This window comes from Spermophilus citellus (genome assembly GCF_964194105.1).
Source record: "Spermophilus citellus genome assembly, chromosome: 2".
NCBI lineage: Eukaryota > Metazoa > Chordata > Mammalia > Rodentia > Sciuridae > Spermophilus > Spermophilus citellus.
Genome location: NC_138183.1, coordinates 212,503,686 through 212,530,255, shown reverse-complemented (window position 1 = coordinate 212,530,255; position 26,570 = coordinate 212,503,686). Strand labels below are relative to the sequence as shown.

Sequence of the window (26,570 nt, the reverse complement as noted above, 5' to 3'; positions counted from 1 at the left end):
ATTTTTACATTTATCAAAAATACCAAATGCTTTCCTAATAGAATAATAAATAAGGTGATGTCAAACTCTGGAACCAGTCCACCCAGGTGAGTGAGCGAGACTGTGGGTTTCTAATAATTAGCATGAAAAATCAGGATGATTTTCATAACCACTGTACCATTCTTCTGCTTTCATAGATGAATTCTTGCTGGACAACCCAAGGTACACATAGCAGTGAACGTGTGGAAAGAAGGAAGGTACTGGTGATGAGGGTTGCAGTCACACACAGGATGCCTCCTTCTATTCCTTGCAGGTCTCTGGAGGTTCTCACAAGCAGAGGGTCTAACAGATCAGCGTACGTCCTCACTTTACATTTCCACCAACACAACCACAATGACAGAGCTATGACTGGTTTTCTTTTTTTTTTTTCCATCATGTTGCACAAGAAGAAAGACCTCAAAATTTTCTAAGATTCAGGATCATGTGAATCCTCACAATAGTATGCAGATTCATCCTGCTGAAAAATACCTGTCACTATGTATAAATTGACTTCCATGACATGACACCCATGTGGCACACATGAGGTCTCTGCTCTCCCATCCTGGGAACTGCATAGTCCTTCAGACCCTGCCTAGAAAACTTCCACAATTTTATAAATATTAGACTAATGTTATCCTGAGGTAGTAAAGATGCCTGAATTGGAGGCTATATATATATATGTCATATTTCCAAATTTCTCATATTCTAGAGAGGTAATAAACATGTGCTTCTACCTTGCTTACTGTGACACTGAATTAGGGGCAGCTGCACCCCATAATTAAGTACTTGCTATTTCCATAGATAATCTGAGGAATATTACCCTAGAAAGAGACTCCTATCTTTTCAGCTCAAGTCTGACTAATAAAGCAGGTTTGAAACTTCTGAGTTTGGAGCCATGGGATTTTGGAATTGCCACAAGGAAGCAGTGTTCCTTCTCAGAATGTTTTACCTGCCCAAGGGGGCCATCATCATCAAGGACATCATTTGTCCCACCACTTCATTATTGCTACCATGCTCACCACTGATTAATGTTAACAACTAAATTTGGCTTTAACACAAATCTTAAGACTGACAAAATAATATCATCCAACACTTGTAATACAGAAAAGAAAGGCTCTGAGAGAAAAAGAAATTGAATCGCAAGCAACTGAGCCAGTATTCTGCAAAGCAATTCTCAGTCTGACATCCCTCCAAACTCAATGTTCACAGCCTAAGTAGTATTCATGGTGATGCCCACTTCTCCTGTTTCCAAGTCAGCACCCACTACCATCTTCAATCCCTGCATTTCCTCCAGGGCCCTCTGAAGAACCAACTGAATATACTTCCATGACCAAAGCTGCTGCCTAAAAGAGTAAAGAAAAAGTGAACACATGATGTCTTATACACCCCACCCCAACTTGGAACCCTACAGATGTGAACTGATAGAAGAACTGGCTTTGAAAGCAAGAGAAAATCCTTCACAAAGGGATTTCCTCTGTCCTTTTCACCAGAGATGAGCAGACTGCTTAATGAGAAGAAGTATTTGGATATTGACAGAGATCAGAGGTTAGTTTTTACATTCCTGGTGTTTTCTGGAGATTCCAGGAGAAGTGGTATCTGAGGAGAGTTTGTCACATGCCACACAGTCTCTTTGGTTTTCTTCCCAAAATTAAATTCATTGGAGGTGAAAAATCTGAAAGATGTCAATCAACCTTGGCCTCCACCCATCCCCACCCTGCATCTCCCTTCCTGTGGACAGTCACTGCTTTGGATCCTTCAGAGTCATATAATGTGAGCACATACCAACAGGCTCTGCATCCAAAGGGAAGTACACCCTCTCTTCCTAAGCATTCAATACTATCCATGGCCAGGCCCACCCTGTCTTTTATTTTGTTTTGTTGGATTTTCTTTCTTTTCTCATAGAAGTAACATTCACATAGATTTTCTTCACAAAACTACATGATCTACAAAGGAAAAGAACCTCTCATTCCACTCCCCAGAAGGAATCACCTTTTATAGTTTCCATTATTAATTTTATTTACTTTTTTATCACTGTAAATAGAAGATTTAAGTTCACAAGTTCTCAGCATTAGACACCACTTATTGACTTCTTATAAAAGAAAAGGGCTTCAGCACCAACTTCAACTCAGGTATCTGGTTGATGATTCATTTTCAGTTTGTCAAGTTCCAGGAAGTATTTTGAATCTTATTTCCTAGTTCTTCCTTTCACGAGCCTCATGTTGCGTCCAAATTGAGCTGCCTACATAAAAAAAAATATGACATCAGTACGTAGCTCAGTGGTAGTGTTTTCGTAGCATGTGTGAGGCCCTGGGTTCAATCCTCAGAGCCACACAAAGGAAAAAAAATATCAAACAATTTCATGTTGCATCTCAATGAACTAGATACACAAGCACAAACTAAACCCAAAATTAGAATAAGGAAGACAATAATTAAAACACAGAAATAAATAGAATAGACTCTAGAAAAAAACATGGGAAAGATTAATAATACAAGAGTTGTTTATTTGAAACTATAAAGAAAAGTAACCAAACTCCGATACTTATCTAAGAAAAAGCAGAGAAGACACAAAAGACACATTATAATAAATAAATAGAAATTTAAAAAGAGACTATTATGAAAAATTTTATAGTCAAAATTAGATAACCTAGATAATTAAATAACCTAGGGATAGAACCTAATTAGATAACCAATTTAGATGAGGTAACCATAATTAGGTAACATAGAAGAAATAGAAACAATTTCCATTCATTTAACTATCTATAGTCTATGGCAGCTTAGTTTGTATGAATGCATGTTTGGGTGCATTACAAGAGCAGAGTAGAGTCATTGTAGCAGAGATCATACTATCCACAGTCTATGTACTTTTTTATGGTGTGGGGGGTACTGGGGATAGACCTCAGGGCATTTAACCACTGAGCCTTTTTTAAAATAATTTTTTTAGAGACAGGGTCTTACTGAGTTGCTTAGCAACTCATTTTTGCTAAGGTTGGCTTTGAACTCGTGGTACATCTGCCTCAGACTCCTGAGCCTCTCTGATTACAGGTATGCACCACCCAGCCAAGCTGAGTCTACATCCTTCTTACATGATTTTTTTAAAGAAGAAAATGTAAAATATTTCTTTTTTTTAAAGAGAGAGTGAGAGAGTAGAGAGAGAGAGAGAGAGAGAATTTTTAATATTTATTTTTTAGTTCTCTGCGGACACAACATCTTTTGTTGGTATGTGGTCCTGAGGATCGAACCTGGGCCGCACGCATGCCAGGCGAGCGCGCTACCGCTTGAGCCACATCCCCAGCCCGTAAAATATTTCTTTAACTTGATATATTGCGTGTTTTCCACTCACTGGTGAAGAGCATAAAACATGTAATCACTTTCGGAGGGGGGAATGATTTTTCTTTTTTTTAATTTTATTTTTAATTTTGTTCTAATTAGTATACATGACAGTGGAATGCATCTTGACACATTGTACACAAATGGAACACAATTTCTTCTTCCTTTGGCTGAACATGGTGCAGAGTCACACCAATAGTGTAATCATACATGTACATAGTGTAATAACATTCATCTCATTCCACTGACTTTCCCACTCCCACACTCCCCTATGCACAATCCAAATTTTCTTCACTCTTCCTCACCCCTATCCCTTATTATGGATTAACATACACTTATCATAGAAAACATTCAGCCATTGGTTTGGGGGATTTGGCTTATTTCATGTAGCAGGATATTCTTTAGCACCATCCATTTATCTGCCAATAGCATAATTACATTCTTCTTTGAGGCTGAATAATATTCATTCCATTGTGTATATGTACCACATTTTCTTTAGCCGTTCACCTGTTGAATGACATCAAGTTTGGTTCCATAGTTTAGCTATTGTGAATTGAGCTACTATAAATATTGATGTGGCTGTGCATTTGTAATATGCTGATTTTAAACCCTTTCAGTACAAACAGAGGAGTAGGACAACAGGGTCAAATGGTGGCTACATTCCAAGTTTTCTGAGGAATCTCCATAGTGATTTCAATAGTGGTTGCACCATTTGCAGTCCCACCAGCAATGTATGTGTGTACCTTTCCCTGTATATCCTTGCCAACACTATTGTTGCTTGTGTAGTTGAAAATTACCATTCTGTCTGGAGTCAGATGAAATCTTAGAGTAGTTTTCATTTGCATTTCTCTAATCACTAGAGATGATGAACATTTTTTTAAGTTTGTTGATCAGTTGTATTTTTTCTTCTGTGAAGTGTCTGTTCAGCTCCTTAGCCCATTTATTGATTGGGTTATTTGCTTTTTTTGGTATTAAGTTTTTGAGTTCTTTATATATCCTGGAAATTAGTGCTATATCTGAGGTGCATGTTTTAAAGATTTTGTCCCATTCTGTAGACTTTATCTTCCCTTTGCTGAGGAGAAGCTTTCTAGTTTGACTCCATACCATTTATTTATTCTTGATTTTATTTCTTACGCTTTAGGAATCTGGTTAAGGAAGTCAGGTCCCAAGCTGACATGGTGGAGATTTGATCCTACTTTTTCTTCTATTAGGCTCAGAGTCTCTGTTCTAGTGCCTAGGTCTTTGATTCACTTTGTGGTTTTTTTTTTTTGTGTGTGTGTGCAGGGTGAGAGATTAAGTTTTTTTGTAGTTATTGATAGAATTTATGTCTTCCAATTTGCTATTTGTTGTCTACATGTTTTTTTAAATTCTTTTCTTCTTCCATCACTACTTTCTTTTGTGTAAAACAGATTTTTTAGTGAGTCATTTTTAGTTTTTATTTTTTCACATAATGTTATGTATTATTTTATGTAATGCAAATAATTAGATAAATAGGCTAAAAGAATTACAAAAATATATCTATTCCGTATTTTATATCTATGTATTATCTTCACCAATGTTCTTTTTTTCATCATGGGTCAGACTGAAAGACTCTCTTTAGTGTTTTTTTGTGAGATGGGAAAGTAATGATAGATTCTCTAGTTTAGTTACCTGGCAATGTCTTAATTTCTCCTTCATGTTTGAAGAGGAGTATGCCTATGTATGGAATTCTTGGTTGACAGTCTTTTCTTTCAGACTTCGAATTCACTCCATTGCATTCTGCTCACAGGGTTTCTGATGAAAAATCGTTTTGAATCTTTTTTATTCTTATGTTTTTATTAGTGCATTCTAGTATTGTAGTTTATTTTGACATAATCTTACAATCATAGAATATAATTTGCTCCACTTCAGTCCCCAGTGTTTCCTCTTTTAATCCCCTCCTCCCTCTCCTTGTTCCCTTTCCTCTACTCCACTGGTTTCCTTCTATTTATTTACATATTTTTTTTAAAAAAAATTAGAGCTTTATTAATATACAGAAAGGTGAAATTTACTGTGGCATATTCATATGTACACAGCATAATGTGGTCAATTTCTGGAATTCCACTGTTCTGGCTTTTCTAGTCTGTCCTCTCTTCCCCTCAATCTTCTTTCTCTGCTTCACTGATCTCTTTTCAGGATCCCCCCCAACTTTCCCCTGATTTTGGTCTAGCTTCTATATATAAGAGAAAATTTTCAATTTTTGATTATTTAAATTTTTTTCTAATTAGTTAGGACAGTAGAATGCACTTGGACACATCATACATAAATAGTATAATTTTTTATTCTTCTGGTTGTACAATGATGTAGAATCACACTGGTCATGTAGTCATATATGCACATAAAGGTAATAATTTCCAACTCATTCTACTATCATTCCTACCCCCAAAACCCCTTCCCTCCCTACACTCCCCTCTGCCTAATCCAAACTACCTCTATTCTTCCCTAACACTACCCTACTTATTGTGAATTAGCATCCACATATTACAGAAAACATTCAGTCTTTTTTTTTTGTATTATCTTCACCAATGCTAATATCATGCTAAGTTAAATAAGGGGTTACCTTATTTAACTTAGCATGATATTCTCAAACTCCATCCATTTACTGACAAATGCCATAATTTTATCATTCTTTAATGTTTCTTTAAAGTAATATTCCATCAACTACACTGGTCCTAGGGGGGAACCCTTTTCCTGCTTGCCACTGCCATAGATGCAGGGAATATAGCTGGATGACCCTGTGAGGTGACTTCAGGCCACAGTCAGCAGGATGGATACACTCCATGGTAAAAAAAAAAAAAAAAAAAAAAAAAAGTGCAGAACAGAAGAGAACACAGGAGAATCCTAGGACATTCCCTGCAAAATAACCTGGGGAAGGAACACAGCTTGTTGGTGATCTTATACACAGGAACCTTCCAAGCTGGCTGAGGGGACAAAGGTATAGCCAGGGGCATCTCTGGAGACTGCAGGTTTCAATGATGAGAGGGCAGCAGAACAATAGCTGAATCCCCTGGGAGTACTTTCTAAAAGCATACTCTTCTCTGGAATTCCCAGGAACAGCTTGTAGCTCCGTATATAGACCATAAATTTTTCATCCATTAATCTGTTAAAGGACACATAAGTTGGTTCTATAGTTTAGTTATTGTGAGCTGAGGAGCTATGAACATTGATGTGGCTGCATCATTGTAGTATGCTGATTTTAAGTCCTTTGGGTATAAATAAAGAATGGGTAATTGGGCCAAATGGAGGTTCTATTTCAAGTTTTCTGGGGAATCTCCATACTACTTTACATAATGGTTGCACCAATTTGAAGTTCCACCAACAATGTATGAGTGTAAATTTCCCCCCACATCCTTGCCAACATTTATTGCTGTTTGTATTCTTGTTTTTAATCTTTTATTGATTTTATTTTTTTTAATCCATGACAGCAGTGGAATGCATTGCAATTCTTATTACACATATAGAGCACAGTTTTTTTTATTGTTGTTTGTATTCTTGATAATTGCCATTCTGACTGAAGTGAGATGGAATCTTAGAGTAGTTTTGATTTACATTTCTCTAATTGCTAGAGACCTTGGACATTAAATGGGGTGGATTCAAACTGAAAAGCTTCTTCTCAGCAAAGAAAACAATCAATAATGTAAAGAGAAAGCCTTCAGATAGAGCATTAATCTCCAGGATACATAAAGATCTCTAAAACTTAACACCCAAACCCAAATAACCTAATTAATAAATGAGCTAATGAACTTAACAGACACTTCACAGAAGAAGAAATACAATCAATCATCAAATACATGAAAAAATATTCAACATCTCTAGCAGTCCTTGATTTTTTCAGTCTGCCTTATTTCACTTAGCATGACGTTTTCTAGTTCCAACCATTAACCAGCAAATATCACAATTTCTTCTTTTAGGGTTCAATAAACTCCCTTATGCACATATACCACATTTCCTGAAATGTATATTATTTTTAAATGATTCTCAGCCAGAAGGTTAAAGACTCTGCCTTAGCCTTCACGTCTCACTTGTGCAGAGCTTAATGTCAGCAAGAAGTAACAGCTTAGGACCACAGTTTTAATATATTCTGGATATTAATTCCCTGTTAGAGCAGCAGTTGATAAAGATCTCCATTCTCTGGGATCTCTGTTCATGTTCTTAATTCTTTCTTTTCCTGTGAAAGTTATAAATTTGATGATGTTTTACTTATTAAACCTGAGTTTTACTTCTTGTGTTTTAGTTTTGTTAAGGAAGTTGGTATCTGCACCAATAATCCACTAGAAGACTTCTAGAGCTGATAAATTAATTCATCAATGTAGCAGCAGAAAAACTCAATTCATCACTTTTCTATCCTCCAATAATGAATTTGCCAAGAAAGAAATCATGAAAACTATCCTATTCACAATAACCTCAAAACAAAACAAAACTCAGGAATAAATCTAACTAAATAGGTGAAAGACCTCTACAATAAAAATATTGAACACTAAAGAAAGAAATTAAAGAAGACCTTGGAAGTTGAAAAGATCTCCCATGTTCTTGGATAGACAGAATTAATATTGTCAAAATGGCCATACTAACAAAAGTGTTGTACAGATTGAATGTAATCCCCATCAAAATACCAGCAACATTCTTCACAGAACTAGAAAAAAAAAACAGGACCTAAAATTTGTTTGGAAGAATAAGATACCCAGAGTAGTCAAAAAAATCTTGAGCAAGAACACTAAGTGGAAAGCAGCACAATACCAGATCTCAAATCATATTACAGAGTTATAGTAACAAAAACAGCATGGTATTGACATTAAAACAGACATGAACACCAATGGAATAGAATAGAAGACACAGACCCAGTCATCTTGATACTTGACAATGGTGCCAAAAACACCTTGGGAGAAAGATTGCCTTTTAAACGTATGATGCCAGAAAAACTGGTTATCCATAAGTAGAAAAATGAAACTTGACCCCATCTCTCATTGAGCACAAAAGTCAACTCAAAGCAGATCAAAGATCAGAAAATGTTCAAGTGCTAAATGAAAATGTAAGCTGAATTCTCCAGCATGTTGGCACAGGCATCATTATTAATCTCATTAAAGATCCCCTGCCTGTGAAGAGTCACTGCTCTTTTGACTTTTAAAGTTCTCATATACATGGCTTTAAAAGTTTGATCATGATATGTGGAGTTTTGGATCACTTTGGGTTTTATTTATTTAGATTCAGTTGGGGGTTTCATATATGTAGAGTAATATTTTCATCAAAACTGGGAAGATTCCAGTCATTATAACTTCAAATATCCTTTCTGTTCTTCCTTTCTTTCTAGGACTTCCATTTATACTTACACTTGACAGTGTCACACAGTCTCAGGCTCTAATTTTTCTTTGTTCTCTTTCATTTCTTTTATTCAGACTGCAGCATCTCAATGGCCATATTTTGAATTTTGCAAGTTATTTCTTCTGCCTACTCACATCTTCTATTGAGTTCCTCCAGTACATTTTTCATTTTAGCTTTATCTTTAATCCATGATTACTGCAGAGTTTTAAAAATACCATTTTTATCTCTTTATTGATATTTTCTATGTGCTGAGATATTTTCCCCATATTTCCCTTTAGTTCTTTGAATATATCTGATTTAAATCTTTCTTTTCCTATAGTATATTTAAAATTTTCCTCTAAATTTCAACATCTGGACCTCTTGGGGATAGATATTATTAAGGACTTTCATCTTATATATGGGCTATACTTTCTTTATTCTTGCATGTCTAATAACTTTTTAGGTTGAAAACTTGACATTTTTTAATAGTACAATGTGGCAATCAGATTCCCTTCCTCAGTGTTTGTTGTTAGTTTTACTTAGCCAATTTCCTGAATTAATTCAATGAATTCTGTATTCTTTGTTGTGTATAGCTGCAGAAATCTCTGTTCTGTTAATTTAATGATTAATTTTCAATGGAACTGAGATCTCTAAATGCCTGAAACACACAAGTCTCCAGGTCATTGCTGAGAGATTCTGTGTAGATTGTTCTCATCTTGACACTCAGCCAGAAGATTAATGACCCCTAAGGTGGAGTCACTCTCACTTGTGCTGAGCCTCAAGCCAGAATCAACAGCTGAGGGCCTTCTCAGATCAGTCCTGGGCATGCACAAAATTTGAGAATGCACAACTTTGTGCATGCAGGTGGAAGATTTCTAGGAAGATGTTGGAGCTTATAAAAGCCCCCTTGGACATCTTGTTAACAAACTTTTCCTTTACTATTTTGGTTAGATTATTGTCCATAGTGTAATCCACTGCCTCACAAAGCCCAAATACTAATAAGTTGTTTATCATCTTGAATTCCTTTTAACAAACCTTTCCCTCCCTGAGGAAAAGACTTTTTGCACTAAATTATCTCCATATTGGGTTGAATACAAATAGCTGTGCAAGTAAACTCTTTCAAGAAACCACGAGACAGGTCAAACTAGGAGCACTCTCTGGGAATAAGGCTTTGACAAAACTACTCTGTTTCCACTCGCAGCTGCCAGGCTATTGTCTTTCATCATGATTGTAGGCTGCAAGAATGATCTCTGTCACAGGCAACCTATGGCTGTGTGGCCTGAAGCAAGTGACTGAGACTTTTTGAGATTTTCTGCCCTCATTGGTAAGGTAGGCAAAAGTAATAACATTCTTTTGTTGGATTACCAAGGGAATTTTGGAGGGTACACTTAATATTTCATAGGAACTTAAAAAATGAAATTAATTTTATGACTCTCCTGCAACCGAAAACAGAACACCTTTCAGGTATAATTCTCTTGGTTTTATTTTGTACAAAAACTTTTATCCAGTATTTATCTGCCTTTACAAATATTCATCTGGAGAGCTTATGGGGCGAATCATTCATTCACTCCTTCAATCAATGATGAGTATTTACTGAGCAGGTGTTCACTATCTATTATCTTACAGCCTCCAGAATACTGAGAGGCGGGGACCATAATATATTTTAGCCAAAAGAAAACAGTCTCATCAAAATAAGAAAGATTGTCTAAATCTTTTGGCTGATAATTATCAGAAAAAATATAAACCTATATAAATTTGACTCCAAGTTCCCTACTGCTCATGTTGTCTTGTATGCAAGACACAGCTTACCATGTTTTTTTTTACCCTCTCCCTCTCACTTACTTCCTGCATGGCCTGGGTGAACACGTCTCTCTCTTTTTTAAAAAAATTAGTTTCTTAAAAAAATAAATGTAGAAAGATGCATTAAAATTCTTATTACATGTATTCAGCACAATTTTTTATATCTCTGGTTGACACTCAGCCAGAAGGTTAATGACCTGGTTGTATATAAAGTACATTGACACCAATTTGTGTCTTCATACATGTACTTTGGATAATGATGTCCATCACATTCCACCATCATTTCTAACCCCATGCCTCCTCCCTTCCCCTCCCACCCCTCTGCCCTATCTAGAGTTCATTTATTCCTCCTATGCTCCCCCTATGAGTCGGACTCCTTATATCAGAGAAAACATTTGGCATTTGTTTTTTTTTTTTTTTTGAGATTGGTTAATTTCACTTAGCATTATCTTCTCCAACGCCATTCATTTACCTGCAAATGCCATGATTTTTATTCTCTTTTATTGCTGAGTAAAATTCCTTTGTGTATATATGCCACATTTTCTAATCCATTCATCCACTGAAGGGCATCTAGGTTGGTTCCTCAGTGTAGCTATTGTGAATTGTACTGATGTGGCTGTGGGTCACCACATCTCTATTATGCCCAGTTTCTCCCTAATGTTGCCTCCTCAAAGGTATTGGAAAATCTCCTACTTATTTGGAAGTTATTTTTGGTAATCTGCCTCTAAGACATATGTTATTCATGAAAGGAAGGGTTTTTGTCTTTGAGTCTCCTGTAAGACATTTTTAAATGACAGGTATCTTCTAAGATGACCTTCAGTGATCTCTACCTGGTATGATTATCTCCCCTTGAATAACTTGCTCCTAGCCAATATAATACCTGTATGTTGAAAGGATGCAACTTCTAAGCTTTGCTTATAAGAGATTGCAATTTCAGTCACTGTTTTGGGGAGACATATTTCTCAAGGAACTGAGCGCAACTTCCAGTCAATTGCCAACTAGGAACTGAGACACTTAGACCAACAAACAGCACAAATGGAATTGAATCCTTCTGGCAAGTTTGAAAATGAATTTGTCATGAGTTGAGATTTAAGATGAAATCCCTGTCCCAGCAAATACCATTATTGCAACCTTGCTAGAAACCCTGAGTCTTTGGACTTGGCTAAGCCAAGATTAGATTCCTAACCTACAGAAACCATGAGACAATAAGTGTATGGTATTTTACACCTTAAATTTGTCTTAATTTGTCATGCAGGAATAGATAACAGTATATAGGAAGTCAATAAATATTTGTTGCATGATGGCTTTATTAACATGATCATGATAGCATTAATTTTCATTTATTGATAGTTAATCATTTACAAGTATCATCCTATATGTTATACACACATGCTGTAATTTACTGCATTTTTTCATATCTAAAATGTAAATAATTAAAAGAAATTCTCAGTGGCTTGCTATGCTTGGTTCACACCAGCTCACAAGAGCCAATTGTTGTATTTTCAGGAACTTTGCAAGTCAACTGACAGCATCATGATAGCTTACAATTGATGCAAGTTTTATACTATAAAAATCAGCACATGTACCAAAACAGATTTTGGAGAGCCAGTCCTTAAACATTTCCAGCTCACCCCTGGACACACCATTATTTGATATACATGAAGAAAACAATACTTTAAGTTTTAAGATGTTATGTGTTACAAGATGCATCCCAATTTCAGATGTGCTAAAATTTAACAAACAAACAAACAAATGGATTGCCAGACACAGTAGCAGTAGCACTTACTTATAATCCCAATGAATTGGGAGGCTGAAGCAGGAGGATCCTAACTTTGAAGCTCACCTGGGCAACTTTGTGAGTTCAGTGTTAAAAAAAAGCAGGGGTTACTGAGGATATAGCTCAGAGGTAGAGTGCTCTTGGATTTGATCCTCAGTAACTCACACACACACAGAAACACACACACATTGCCCAGAATTTGGAACTAGGTTATGGCATATTATGAAAGCAATTTTTAATATTTTTTCCCTGAGGGAAAATGAGCAGAAGAGTAGAAGGCTAGGATTTTGAGAATAAAGCCAAGGAAAGATGGGGTATTAATCCAGGTCCCACAGAGAGCCACTGTGGTTCAACCCATGGAGGAATACTGGAGATGAAGTGATGGTTAAAAGTGCTAGAGGATTTATACTCCATACCTCCATGAACCTCTGTGAACGTCTAGTGCGTTCAGGTCCCTGGGTAAGGGTCGCGAAATAACCGGGACACAAGGGATGCAGACAGAGCAAAGGCAGCAGTTGCGACTGCATGCTGAGATTTATTTGCAAGTTCCTTTTATATTCTTCTTCTAACAAAGCAAGCAATTAACACTTTACCCACATTGCCCAAATATCATGCCTCAGTGGGTACACAGAGCTAAATTCAGATCGTTCCTGTTCATATGATAAGTACCCTCCCAAAGTTCTTTGTAGACATTATCTAATCCTCTGAGGATGCATTTGTTTCTTTAGAATGTACCCTTCCCAGGACAAGTATGCAGGAAGCTTCTTCCTCTTGGCCAAACCTTGCAGAACTTGTGACTTGCGATAAGGGGAAGAGAACTTTTCCTCCTCCTAACTGAGGTTTGCCTCAGCTGACCTAAATCACAACCACAGCTCTTGCAACCTGTCAGGCCTGAGGGAGCTAAACTCTGCACACTCGAACCCCAACAAACCTCAGTCCCCTAGACTGTGTGTGTGTGTGTGTGAGAGAGAGAGAGAGAGAGAGAAGAGAGAGAGAGAGAGAGAGAGAGAGAGAGAGAGAGAGAGAGAGAGAGAGAGAGAGAGAGAGAGAGAGAGAGAGAGAGAGAGAGAGAGAGACTGAGAATGGAAGCATTGCTGTGTTGAGGGAAATGTTAAAAATAATATGGGTGTGGGCACCAACAGTACCTACTACTATGAAATACTTTCACTATCATTCACTGGTTGATACTTTTTCTATTGCATAGGTGAGGAAACTGAGTCTTCTAAAGTTGTGTTACCTGCCCCTTATAGCTTAGTCAGTATAGAGCCTCACTCAGTCCTTTCTGACTCCAAGCTGATGTTTTTGACCTTGAACTATCTGTAACTCACTGTCTTCAGAGCCAGTCTGGCTGTTGGCATTTCCCCTCAGACCTAAAAGCCATTCTACCTATTCAGGGATGCTTGTAAACCTACCAGGCCAGGGGTGAACAACCCCCTCACCAGACCCAGGACACCCACAGCTCTGTTGACTTTGCCTTTGCTCTCCCAAGTAGTAGTTTCTAAGTGACATCTCTCTATATGTGCCAAAGAGAAAAAGCCCCCCCCCCCCACCTCCAGCTCTCCAGATGCTCAGAGTGTATCTGCCCCTCCTCTGACTCTGAGTCTCCGGGCTTCACTGCTGGGACCTGAGGTCATGAAATAAGGACGTACTAGGAAGCTGCAAAGAACAAAGATGCCACTGGTTCTCGGATCTGCAGTCAAAAAAGGCTGCCTGCCTTTCCTGTGTCCTCTTCTTCATACAAGTCTCTCTTAGAGCTCCTTTCCCATCTGTGGCAGAGTATATGTGATTAAGAGCAAAAATCATGCCTCATACAGATACATATCCCCAGCACCCGGCTTGTATACAACAAATAGGTGCTTACAAATGCATATGGGGTGGATGGATGGACTAATCATCCACTTTCAGTCTCCCTGACCAAACTATATTCCAAATAGAGCCTGCAAACTATTTTCTTCTGCATTGGTCTCTAGAAGAATTGGAGAAAATTTTCTTGTCCAACTAAATGTTTTATAGAAATATTTTTTCACCTGGTGCTTTTAAAAAATTTATTTCACAGAGATTTACTTGATAACTTAAGTTTTTAAAATTGTCTTTATTATAAATTTCTTTAAATTCATCTTAGAATAATGTAAGATATAAATAAATAAATTATATGTAATGTTCTTACATTATATATCTTTATACATATATCATCATTATGTATGAATAATCTTTTATGTGATATATATCATCCAACCCAACTGTCATCTTCACCCAACCACAGAAGACAATGAGCTGAATCATCAAAATCAAAGCTGAGAACACCTGGAAGATCATCAGAAAAGGTCCCATGTGAGGATTTCCTGTGGCCAGAATGCCAGGGTTACTGGGTTCGTGGTCAGAGAGCTTATAGGTATTCCTGGACACCCTTAAATCATAAAAGAGGTGATAATTGGCCACAGTTTTATTGTGGCTATATTTACAATGTATATTGCGATAGTTACAAACAAAACTTATTAACATCCTTTGCTTCACCTCTAGTCATAATAGGTATAGCTGTCTCAACTCCAAGGACCTGTTTTTTTCATAGTCATCAGTGGTCCAGGGATCAATTATCTCCAACAATCCCCTTTTCTTCCCACTTCCTTTTCCTTTTTTACAACCCTGTCACCAAAGAAGCAGGTGCCCACTGCCTTCATTCTTACATATTCAGTTTCTCTCACAAGAACTTGCATATAATAGGGCATCTGTCCATTGTGTTAACTCAAGTTGGACTGATGCATATTGTGGATACAAGAGAAATTTCAGGGAAGTTCAGCTACTAGGACTCCAGCTCTGACTCCTACAGAAACTCTCCAGAGACTTTCAAAGCCTTCCCTCCCTGCTTATGGGTTCTCTCTGCACTTCTACCTCTTGATCCTTCCTCTGTCAGCAATGTGACAGTAATCTGTTTCTCTAAGCACAATTGCTCCAAATGCACAATTTGTTTCTAGATTTTAAATTTTTATGTATACCAAATATCACTTCCAAAATAAGAAACTGATTTTCACAGCATGAAAAAGGACTCCCCAGGGAAACACTCATGTGCAAAAGTAGGTTTTCAACAAAAGGGTGGTATTTACAGTCATGCAAAATACTTTCGTAGCCATAAACATATGCTATGAAATATTGACCCATAGGCAAAAACAGACATAATAAATAAATGTATAGTTTGTGTGTGCATTACATATATTATACAAATACATAACTTATTATTGACAAGAATAAGGGCCACTCTTGCATAATACTTATGTATTTATATTCCAAAAGAACCAAAAATTAATACCCAGAACAAAGTTTCATAATTGAAGAAAATAAAATGTATTTCCAAATTTTTTATTATAAAATTGTACTTTCAAGGATTTTAGTGTTGATGATTGTGATTCAATTGGAGCTCTGAAATTACATTGTCTGAGTTCTAATCCTGATCATTTATTAACTATATTAACTTTCCATGAATTATCTAATCTTTCTTTCAGTTTCCTCAACTGCTAAATGAGGGTAATGATAGTCACAAGATTATCTTGAAGATTAAACAAGTTACTACATGAAATGCTCAAACTAGCATTGGGCACATAAGAATTTAGTACATTTTAATTATTAAAATTGCTTTCTTTTCTTTTTTAGCACAGGGAATTGAATCCAGAGCTTCAAACATAATAGTGAGAAAACATTGTATCTCAGAGTCACATTCTCCAGCCCCCATTTTCTTTTCTTTTCCTTTTTTTGCATTTCTTAGTAGATTTTATTTTTAATTAATTTTTATTTACATATTATAGCAGAATGCATTACAATTAATATTACACATATAGGGCACAAATGTTTCATATCTCTGGTTTTAAACAAAGTATATTCACACCAATTTGTGTCTTCATACATGTACATTGGATAATGATGTCCATCACATTCCACCATCATTTCTAACCCCATGCACCTTCTCTTCCCCTCCCACCCCTCTGCCCTATGTAGAGTTCATCTATTCCTTCCATACTCCACCTCCCTACCCCACTATGAATCAGCCTCCTTATATAAAAGAAAATATTTGGCATTTGTTTTCTGGGGGGATTGGTTAACTTCACTTAGCATTATCATTTCTAACTCCATCCATTTACCTTCAAATGCCCTGATTTTATTCCTTTTTATTGCTGAGTAATATTCAATTGTGTACATATGCCACATTTGTTTTTATTCATTCATCTATTTAAGGGCATTTAGGTTAATTCCACAGTTTAGCTATTGTGAATTGTGCTGCTATAAACATTGATGTGGCTGTGTCCCTGTAGTATGATGTTTTTAAGTCCTTTGGGTACAGACTGAGGAGTGGGATAGCTGGGTCAAATGGTGTTCCATTCCCAATTTATCAAGGATTCTCCATACTGCTTTCCATATTGGCTGCACCAGTTTGCAGTCCCACCATCAGTGTATGAATGTACCTTTACCCAACATCCTCACCAAAACTTATTGTTTTTTGTATTCATAATAGCTGCCATTTTTCTGTAGTTCCTTGTTTTCCATCTGAATTGTGTGCATAAGTATTTTTTTTTCACCCAAAGTCCTTAGAATCAGTTAGAGAGTTTAATGAATAGGGTTTTTTTGTTACACATCTCACAGCAAGTCACTTAGATATTTCCATGACCAAACTCAACCTCATTTCCAAATCTATTTCTCCCTCCCTCTCCCCCCATATTCATCTGGGTATAAAACCATATTTCCCATGTTTGAAATGCTTGAAGATAATGAAAGCAATAAATGTAATGATGATGATTCTAATCTGCTAAGTGGAGATTTAGCCCAGGATAGACTTTAAATGTATCCTGGAGAGGTCTCAGCTCCAACAGAGGGAGGAGCACCATCTGCCAGATGCCCAGCTCTGCCAAGGCTATAGGCACACGGTGGCCTACTGACGTCTGGCACATATTCTCCCCACCACAAAGATGTGCAAAAGGAAGGACAATTCAGGCCAAGGAGTGAGGAAGGGAGAGCCCAAGAGGAGATCAGCAAGGTTGTCGGTTGAACATGCCCCTGAAAAATGGAAAGGAAGCCAAAAGGGCAGCAGGAAAGGATACACGTTTTTAATTTTTTTTCAGTTGTTGATGGACTTTTATTTGCTTATATGTGGTGGTAAGAACCTAACTCAGTGCCTCATGCATGCTAGGCAAGTGCTCCACCACTGAGCCACAACCCAAACCCAAGGACACACTTTCAATAAAATGATACAGGCAAAGAGAAAGGGGAGTGAAGGGAAAACAGGCAGAAGTGGGTTAGCAAGAAACAAAAGAAGGTTTGCCTGAAGTAAACAGAGAAACTAAAACTTAGGAAAGTCCAGCCTTCTGACCAAGCAAAAGAGAAAGAAGCCAAGCTGATAACACCATGTACTATTTCTTATCAGTGGTCCTTCTCTCCCTTCTTGAATAATCCGTTAAAATAATCTTATCAAATATTTCATAAAAGAAAATTTCTTGTAGCTGTAGAAATATTTTTTAAAAATGTTTCTAATAGTGCATTATAGTTATGCATAAGAGTGGGGTTCATTTTAAAATAATCATACATGGAATATAACTTGCTCTATTTAAGTCCCCAGTGCTTCCTCTATTCCTCCCCTCCTCCTTCCCCCAAATCTCCTTTCTCTATTTTACTGATCTGCCATCTATTTATTTATTTTTTAAAAAGTGGTGCTTTATAGATAAACATAAGGTAGAATTCACTGATATATTTACCTATGGACATAACATAATATTATCACTTTCATTCCACATTTTCTTCCTTTTCCTGTCTTTCCTACCCCCCAGTCCCCTTCCACTGATCTCCCCTGTTTTTGTGTGTCCCCACACACACATGTTCTTTACTTCACTCTAGTTTACACACACACACACACACACACACACACACACACACACACTTTAGACCCTTGACTTTCTGCCACTGGTTTATTTCACTTATTATTGATATTCTCCAGTTCCATCCATTTACCAGAAAATGCCATAATTTCATTATTCTTTAAGACTGAGTAAAACTCCATTGTGCATATATATGATATATAAACATATGTTTATATATATCATATATATATATATATATATATATATATATATATATATTTATATATGTATATCACATGTTCTTAATCCATTCATCCGTTCGGGAGATCAGTGGGTGGTTCGATAAGTTTGCTGTAGTGGATTCTAACAATATTTTTTAGGAAGTAATCCCATGTTTTCTTCTCCCATTTCCCAAGTGTAAATGATTTTTTTGAAGAGTTGAAATCATTGACTGGTTATTCATTTTAGGGGGATATGAATTATAGGAGACTTTGAATGTCTTTAGTGTCAGCCTAATATTCCTGAAGTGGAGGGGTCAGTTTTGTATCCTATAATACAAAGCATTCTAATAGACAATTTGGAGTCACAGTCAGGCATTTACTATGCTTGAACATTTTAAATCACTTCTATTTCCATATCATTTTTGTGATATTTGTTTCCTTGATCCTTGCCCTTTCAGAACTATGTGGACTCTATAACATCTTTCGTCACAGTAGTAAACTTTTTCTAAGAATTTTGCTAATGTGTTACAAATAAAATTTGAGTATATGTATATATTACATAAAATTGTGCACTAGTGGGACTTTGTTACAACTTATGAACACTAGAAGATAATGGGACATATGGAAAATTAGTCTCCATATTTGAAGCTGGAAAGTCGCTAGAGTAACTATTGTAAAAGAATCACAATGGATGGCTTCTTAGATTTTTGGTTTATATGTTCAGAATTGTGTACAAATTTAAAACTCGACATACTAATTAACCACTATTTTCAACTACAAAAAAGGCATCAGGTTTATTCATTCATTGAGTCATTTATTTCAGGGCGATTATTCTCTTAACTGTTTTAAGATCAGAAGTTAAGGATGTGAGAAGTTAAGAAAATGTCCCAACATGGATGGTGTGGGAGAAATTGGGTCTCAGAGCCAATCTGTCTGGTCAAAGCAGAGATTCTTCATCACCACTTCACTCTGCCACCTGATATCTCTAGGACTTCCTGAGAACAGCTGTTTCCACATTCATCTTCCTTGGAGAGTCTTGCAAAGCCCACTGGAGAATCAGCTGGTGAGTCAGCCATTGCTGAAGTCATTGTGTAAAGGAGCCAGTGAGGATAGGCTACAGGACTGACAGAGAGTGCTCAGTGCTAATGGCACTGAGCATGCTCAAGCCTGCAATGTAGGCAAGATCCACGGAAGGGCAAAGAAGCTGTATGTGGGGATGAAGACAGAATAAAAGATGATGGTAAAATACAACATGATATCTATAATGTGGAAGCAAAGGAAAAAAGTCCATAGCAGCCAGGTTTAGGATGTAGAGAGAGGTGTTGTTCCTGCTGATGTGGAAACAGAGCACTGTCACATTTTCTACCAGCATAACCAAGGTAGTAATGATTGGCAGCAACTTCACAATCAGGGTCTTCTTGTGAAAATATAAAGGACTGTCTTCCTCATTTTCATTCATTGTTGTGAAATTAGTTCACCAATGTGGGGAAATTGGCTGCATTTTCAGGAACCCTCCACCACTGTATTTGCAGTGCCCCTGCAAACACAAATAAGACTTCAGCACCTTCCATCCTGCACTGGGATTCTAAAGAGCACCCTGCTATGTGGGAGGTACTGGCCCTCTGTATCAGGGAAGGATACAAAAGCTTTGAGAGCTTAAGTCATTAATGAAGTCAGGGGATTCTGAAACTTCCATAAAACCCAGTGCTTTCTGATTCTAAAACATGATCTCTCTCTCCTGGAACATGGATCTGGTACTGACATGGGAACGTTCTATGACGCCAACACTCTCATTGAATATCCTAGGCTCTGTCATGACCCCCAGAGCAGGAGGAAGAAAGCCTGGGACAAACTGTGTGGGACAGAAATGGGGTCACCCCAGAATTCCTCTGCACAGCAGTTTCCTTTCAGGAGCAAGAATTCAGAGGACCAGTAATTGCAAATGGCCACCCTTAGTGGCTCAGAATGATCATTCTATAAGGGATAAAGGATGTCTCTCAGAGTCATGAAGGAAATATGACCTCTTGCATGGGCGGGGGGTGTAGGAACAGTCAGGTCTCTAGGGAAAGAAATATTTCAGTGAGTCAGTTTTATGAGGACAGGGAACACTTTTTTCCCTAGTCCATGCTGTTTCCCAGTGCCCAGTGTCTTGAGGAGGACAGAGTTGAGTAGTCAAGTTGTCTTTAATCCACAGGTGAATTAATTAACAAATAGGAAACATAAGCAGGCTTGAAATTTGGGTTAAGTGTGACACAAAATTTTTAAGTGGAATTAGTCACTAGGAAACACATATGGAATGAAATGATGCAAATGCATTCCTCATGAACCCTTCTTTGAAAAAACATAGATGTATTGGAAAGAATGCCCCATGGAAAGAGAAGAGTAATTATGGTGACTGTTGTTTTCTCCATCTCAAGGAAGGCTAATGTCTGGATTTACTGAGCATGGAGAAGGATTTAAATCAAGAGTTTAGAGACTGGATTCAGAGATGAACTGAACTTCCAGTGCTTTTGAGAAGTAATTAGAAAGTTTGAGAAAGGAGAGAGAGAGAATGAGACAGAGAGGAAGGGAGAGATTTGAAAATGAGGCTGAGTTTGGTCATGGAGGTAGGCAAAAGTCAACACAGTGGTAAAGAAGCTAGGATGAAGGTGAGATGGAATGAAAGAAGTCAGTGAGTTACTCCAGGTAATCTATAACCTGGAAGCAGAGGAAGTCAGCTCCAGACAGGTTGGTGATGTAGATGGAGAAGGCATTCTTCCCCAGGCAGAAGCTCAGAAGATGAAGCACAACCATGTTTCCCACCACAGCAACCAGGACAGTGATGAGGGCCAATAAGCCTAGGATCAGGGTCTCCTTGTCACAAACTGGTCACTTCCATTCACTGGTGTGTTGTCTGTCCTTCAGGGTGGTGCCATTGGATCTATGCTAAAACTCTCCACTGGTGCACCTGGAGACACAAACAAGATGTGAGCAACTGCTGCTTGAGCTTTGATTCTCACTCAAGACCAACCTGCTATGTGGGAGGAACTGTCCCTATTTCACAGGGAAGGGAACAAAGGCTTGCAGAGGGTAAGGAATCAAAGCCCAGGGAGTCCTGGAATCTGGATTCAAACCCAGTTCTTACTGACTAAAGCCTGGGCTATCTGTACTTCAACGTTGGTCCTCTACTGACATTGGAAAGGTCAACGGTCCCAATTCCTGCCCCCTCACTGTCCATGTCATGCTATATCTTCTGGAGGCAGAAAACAAGTCTGGGCAGGCCATGCAGGACAGACATATGACTTCGGGCTCAGCATGATTTCTGTCCTGGACCAGATTTCCTCTCAGAGTCAGGGAATGGGAAGCCAGAGTCCCAATGAATGATGGCCCTCAGTGACCAGGAGTGGTCCATCCAACAAGGAGAAAGGAGATCATGATTGAGAATCATAAAGGGAATGTGACCTCTGGCTAAGACTGGTGTGAGGATGGCCAAACTTCCTGCACTACAAGTGAGTTGGAGGATCAGCTTTATGAGGACAGGAAGCCCTTTCTTCTTGTCTATTACATATCCCCATTACCTTTCTCCATCTAAGGGTCACAGTGAGGGTTCAAGAACTTTGTAGTGGATGAATGAATAGGGATCCTAAAAGCAGTTGAAAATGTGTTAGAAGATATAGAACATTTTTAAGTGAAGTTAGTCACCAGAAAACACACAGGTCAAGAAATGGAAAAAATTTCATTCCTCCTGGCTCCTTCTGTGGAAAACTGGTGTGTTTGAAAGAATTCCTGATGCTTGCAGAGATGACTAATGATGGTCATTGTTATTGACTCCATCTCATGAAGGACTGGTATATAGCTTTAGTGAGTATCCAAGGTCCTGTTTTAGGAGAATATTCAGAGCTGAACTGAATTTGTAGCATTTTTTAACAGGATTGGGGGGTTGAACCAACCCCCAGTGCTGTACCACTGAGCTGCGTCCTGACCTTTTAATTCAATAAGTTGGAGTCTCACTATATTGCTGAAGCTGGTCTCAAACTTGTGACCCTCCTATCTCAGCTTTCTGAGAAGCTAGGATTACAAGTCTAAACCACACCCAGCTGTAGGGAGCCATTCTGACACGTGATTGGGTGACTCCCGTTAAGGGCCTGAGGCGCTCTGGCTGTGTCGGAGCTATCCCGACCCTTTCCTGATGAGAGAGCCCATCCGTGTGGGGGTGTGCGTGACCACTGACCCTGGAGACCCAATCACTGACCCTGACCTTGGAGTGCAGCCCCCCCTCAACGTTCATTGGATGGAATTCTCCCCTGAATCTCTTGTCCCCCAAATAAAAGGCTACTCCCCGGCGTGTTCGCTCTCTCTCTCTCCTGCTAGCCCAGAGTAATCCTCGCTGCCCTGCTGGGCGGCTGGAGGCGGGAATCAGGGAGGCGAGCCGTCTCGGACCTAGCAATGTAAAATAAGGTACTGTCTGTGTGTTTTATTTTGATCTCTTCTAACTAACTTAATGCCAGAACCTCATTAATGAAACCACTGCGCAGGACGCGTGGTAGACCCAGCTAATTTCTTGCATTTTTGAAAAGATTAAAACACTTAATAAAGGAAAGAGAGAAATGATAATGGAACTTACAAAATATTGAAGCATCGAAGCACTTAAGATGGATTTTTAAATGATAAGGTGTAAACATAAATCCTCCTATTATCTCCCATGAATGACTTTGGATGGAGTCTACATTCCTGACTAAAGCATTTTTAAAATTATTCTTTAGAAAGTGGATGGGAACAAGAAAAATACCTATTTCTAAACTTAGGAGCCATAGGGTAAAAAGAGATGCTCCTGGGATTTCCAGATTGGGAAGGAGCAGTAACTTACTATGACTTGAGTACTTCTTGAGTATAACCTCTTTTATTCCTCTTCTAAGCCCAATGAAGTAACTATTTATTATTATTTTTTATTATTCCAATTTCACAGATCCAAAAACAAAAAAGTAAAGATTGAGGAAAAGGTTCCAGGATTATGATTTTGATCTGGTCTGTGCCCAAGTCCTTGTCCTTAGCCAGACCCTCAGAATTATCACCAGTATTCAGAGTCAACTACACATGGAGAGGAGAGAAAAATCAACAAGTATTGCTCAAGAGAAATCCAAATTAGTTCCTCAAAGTTGTTGGTTTTTAAAGCATAGGTAAAGCGAATTTCAGAAACAATAACTAAGGAAGAAGAAGCTATCAAAAAAGGAGGCTATATGAATAGAAGCCAACTGGGTATAAGCACCTGAATGCATGAGCTCTTTTCTGTTTTAAAAAGATAGGAGGGGAGGGAAAGTATAAGTACAAGGAACTGAATTTGAATGAACTATATTCCATGCTTTTATCATTGTGAAAATGAACCCCAATATTATGTATAGCTATAATGCTCCAATAAAAAACATACAAATAAACAAAAACAACAAAATACAAAAGAATGGTATGTAGTTTTAAAAAGTAGAAGGTATATGGATATTTATAAGTATTTTAAATTTATTACAATTGCTAGTATTTAACCAAGATCATAGTTACTAAAACCAGAAATTTTATTATACTGGGAGTGGGTTTTTGAAGATGTTCAACACCAAAGGTCTTTTCAGTTTGGTAACCTCATCATTCCTAGGCATGTCCTTTCATCCTCTTGATCATACCTGGCTTTCAGCCACACAGAGCTCCACATTGGAGAAAAAGGAGCAGAGATAGCACAATCCAAGAGTTGGGACACTTCTATTCATCTTCCACTGGCTAGTGCCTAGTCACATGGTGCCAACACCATCAAGGACGGTTGAGGTTAGGGTCCTTTCTCTGGTCTAAAGCTCTCCCACTTACATGAGAAAGGAGAAGTATAGACGGAGCAATAACAGTTGCTAAACTATGATTCCCCTTGCATTTTATTTATTTTTTGGTACCAGGGATTGACCTCAGGGGCACTCAAATACTGAGCCATATCCCCAGACCTATTTTGATTTTATTTAGTGACAGGGTCTCACTGAGTTGCTTAATGCCTCACTTTTTGCTGAGGCTGGCTTTGAACTCCTGATCCTCCTGTCTCGGCCCCCTGAGCCACTGGGATTACAGGCATATGGCACTGTGCCTAGCTTTTCCTTTGCATTTTAATATTCCATTATTCAAGAAATAGTTTCTTGGGAGTTCCTAACATAGTGAATAATGAGATAGGGAAGAGTGAGAAAGAATTGGAGAGGGTTTGAGATCAGGGCTGGTATTGGACTTGCTCTTTACCATGTGATTAAAATAACTTTTGTGCTTATTATGTTTCAGGTCCTTCCTGTGATAAATGTGGATGTTACAATAATTGGTCTCTGAAAGACTTGTGCTAGATGCTGGGGATACAAAAGTGAACAACAATGACAAAAACCAGCAAGTCTAGAAATTTTGGAGTTTTGAATTTGATAAAAGAGACAAAAGAAAACATATATGGACTTAAAAATAGAGTTCAAATTGTGTTTAGTGCCATTACCAAAAAGATAATGGAATACTGAGGAACTATGATAGAGGTTGTGGTTCTCCTCTATATCCTTATCAGCCCACCTAAGGATACAATTCCTAGACAGTCGCTAAGAGAGACTATAACTTGTTCATTTGGCCCTTAATGCCCAGGGCCTCCTGCCATCTTTTCCTCAGATCCTCATTTCCTGTGTGAACTGGTTGCTCACTGTCTGGTGGAGCCAGGTAGAAGTGCTGGGCTGGAGTCGTTATCCATTGTCCTCTACCTACTTCTTCTGTGTTCTGTGTTTCATGGATTTATTTTCCTTGTTGTTTCAAAATTTTGCATATTCTATTATAAAAAAGTACAAATTGCTACTTCACAATCTCTGAGAATACAAGCTTTTATCTTCCATTTCTTTCCATATGTACCTCACATGCAGGGGTCCTTCTGGGTTAGAGAAGGAAGCAACATAGGTGCAGATCTGGGGGTGCAAATGCTGGCTCTGTCACTGTTTTGTATCAAGCCTAGGGCAAAACACTCAATGTTCTTCCTCCAAGAAAAGGAGGTATGGTTATTTGCAGGATCAAAAGATATATCACATATTAATCAATCAGTACTACATTTTACCTATTTCTGTGTAGTTTCTTGTTTTCTACCCGAATTATGTATAAGTATTTTTCTTTTCACCCAAATTCCTTTATCAATGAGCATCCAAAATATTCTGCCCTCAAGCACTTTACCAAAAGAATGCTTAAATTTACAAAGAAAACTCTTTAGAATCAGTGGGGGAGGATAATGAATAGGTTTTTTTTTTGTTACACATGTCACAGCAAGTCACTTACTAACCCCCCTTAGATATTTCAATATCTGACCAAACTCAGCCTCATTTCCAAATCTCTCCCTTCCTCTCTCTCTCTCTTTCCTTTCTCAAACTTTCTTTTTACTTCTCAAAAGCACTGGAAGTTTAGTTCAGCCCTAATTCTGCCCCTAACTCTGGCCTTAAATCCTTCTCCTTGCTCAGTAAGGCCAGACATCAGCCATCCTTGAGATGGAGACACAACTGTCACCATTACTACTCATCTCTTTTTCACAGAAGGGTTCATGAGGAATGCATTTGCTTCATTTCATTCCATATGTGTTTCCCAGTGACTAATTTCACTTAAAATTTTTGTGTCGTTTCCCAGTGACTAATTCCACTTAAAATTTTTGTGTCGTAGAGCCACCCCCTCCCCCGCGCCTGCAAGGTAGGCGGAACTGTGACCACCAACAGAACAGGCCCAGTGGCCCGCGGAGGGGCAGAGCTGCCAACCACGCCTACAAGGTAGGCAGACCTGCGACCCACCGGCAGAACAGGCCCAGTGGCCTGCGGAAGGGCAGAGCTGCCCCCCGCGCCTGCAAGGTGGGCGGACCTGTCACCCACCGGCAGAACAGGCCCAGGAACCCCGGAGTGGCAGAGCTGCCCCACGCGCCTGCAAGGTAGGCGGACCTGTGACCCACCAGCAGAACACGCCCAGCGGCCTGCTGAGGGGCAGAGCCTCCCCCTCCCCCTGGCCTGCAAGGTAGGTGGAACTGTGACCGACGACAGAACAGGCCCAGTGGCCCGTGGAGGGGCAGAGCTGCCAACCACGCCTGCAAGGTAGGCGGATTTGCGACCCACCGGCAGGTCAGGCCCAGCAACCCGCAGAGGGGCAGAGCCGCCCCATGCGCCTGCAAGGTAGGTGGACCTGTGACCTACCATCAGAACAGGCCCAGTGGCCTGCGGAAGGGCAGAGCCGCCCCCTGCGCCTGCAAGGTGGGTGGACCTGTCACCCACCGGCAGAACAGGCCCA

The 26,570-nt window shown here is 38.7% G+C and overlaps 1 protein-coding gene across 1 annotated transcript in view; it reads right to left on the bottom strand.

The window, feature by feature from the left end:
- LOC308641789 (mas-related G-protein coupled receptor member X2-like) overlaps positions 1-19,384 on the bottom strand; it is a gene marked incomplete at both ends in the record, with an annotated part of 68,137 nt that extends 48,753 nt beyond the window's left edge. The window contains one exon of the mRNA XM_081280387.1: positions 19,257-19,384. Coding sequence (XP_081136513.1) covers positions 19,257-19,384 — 128 coding nt within the window. The remainder of the gene's footprint in view (positions 1-19,256) is intronic.
- Positions 19,385-26,570: the final 7,186 nt, after the last annotated feature.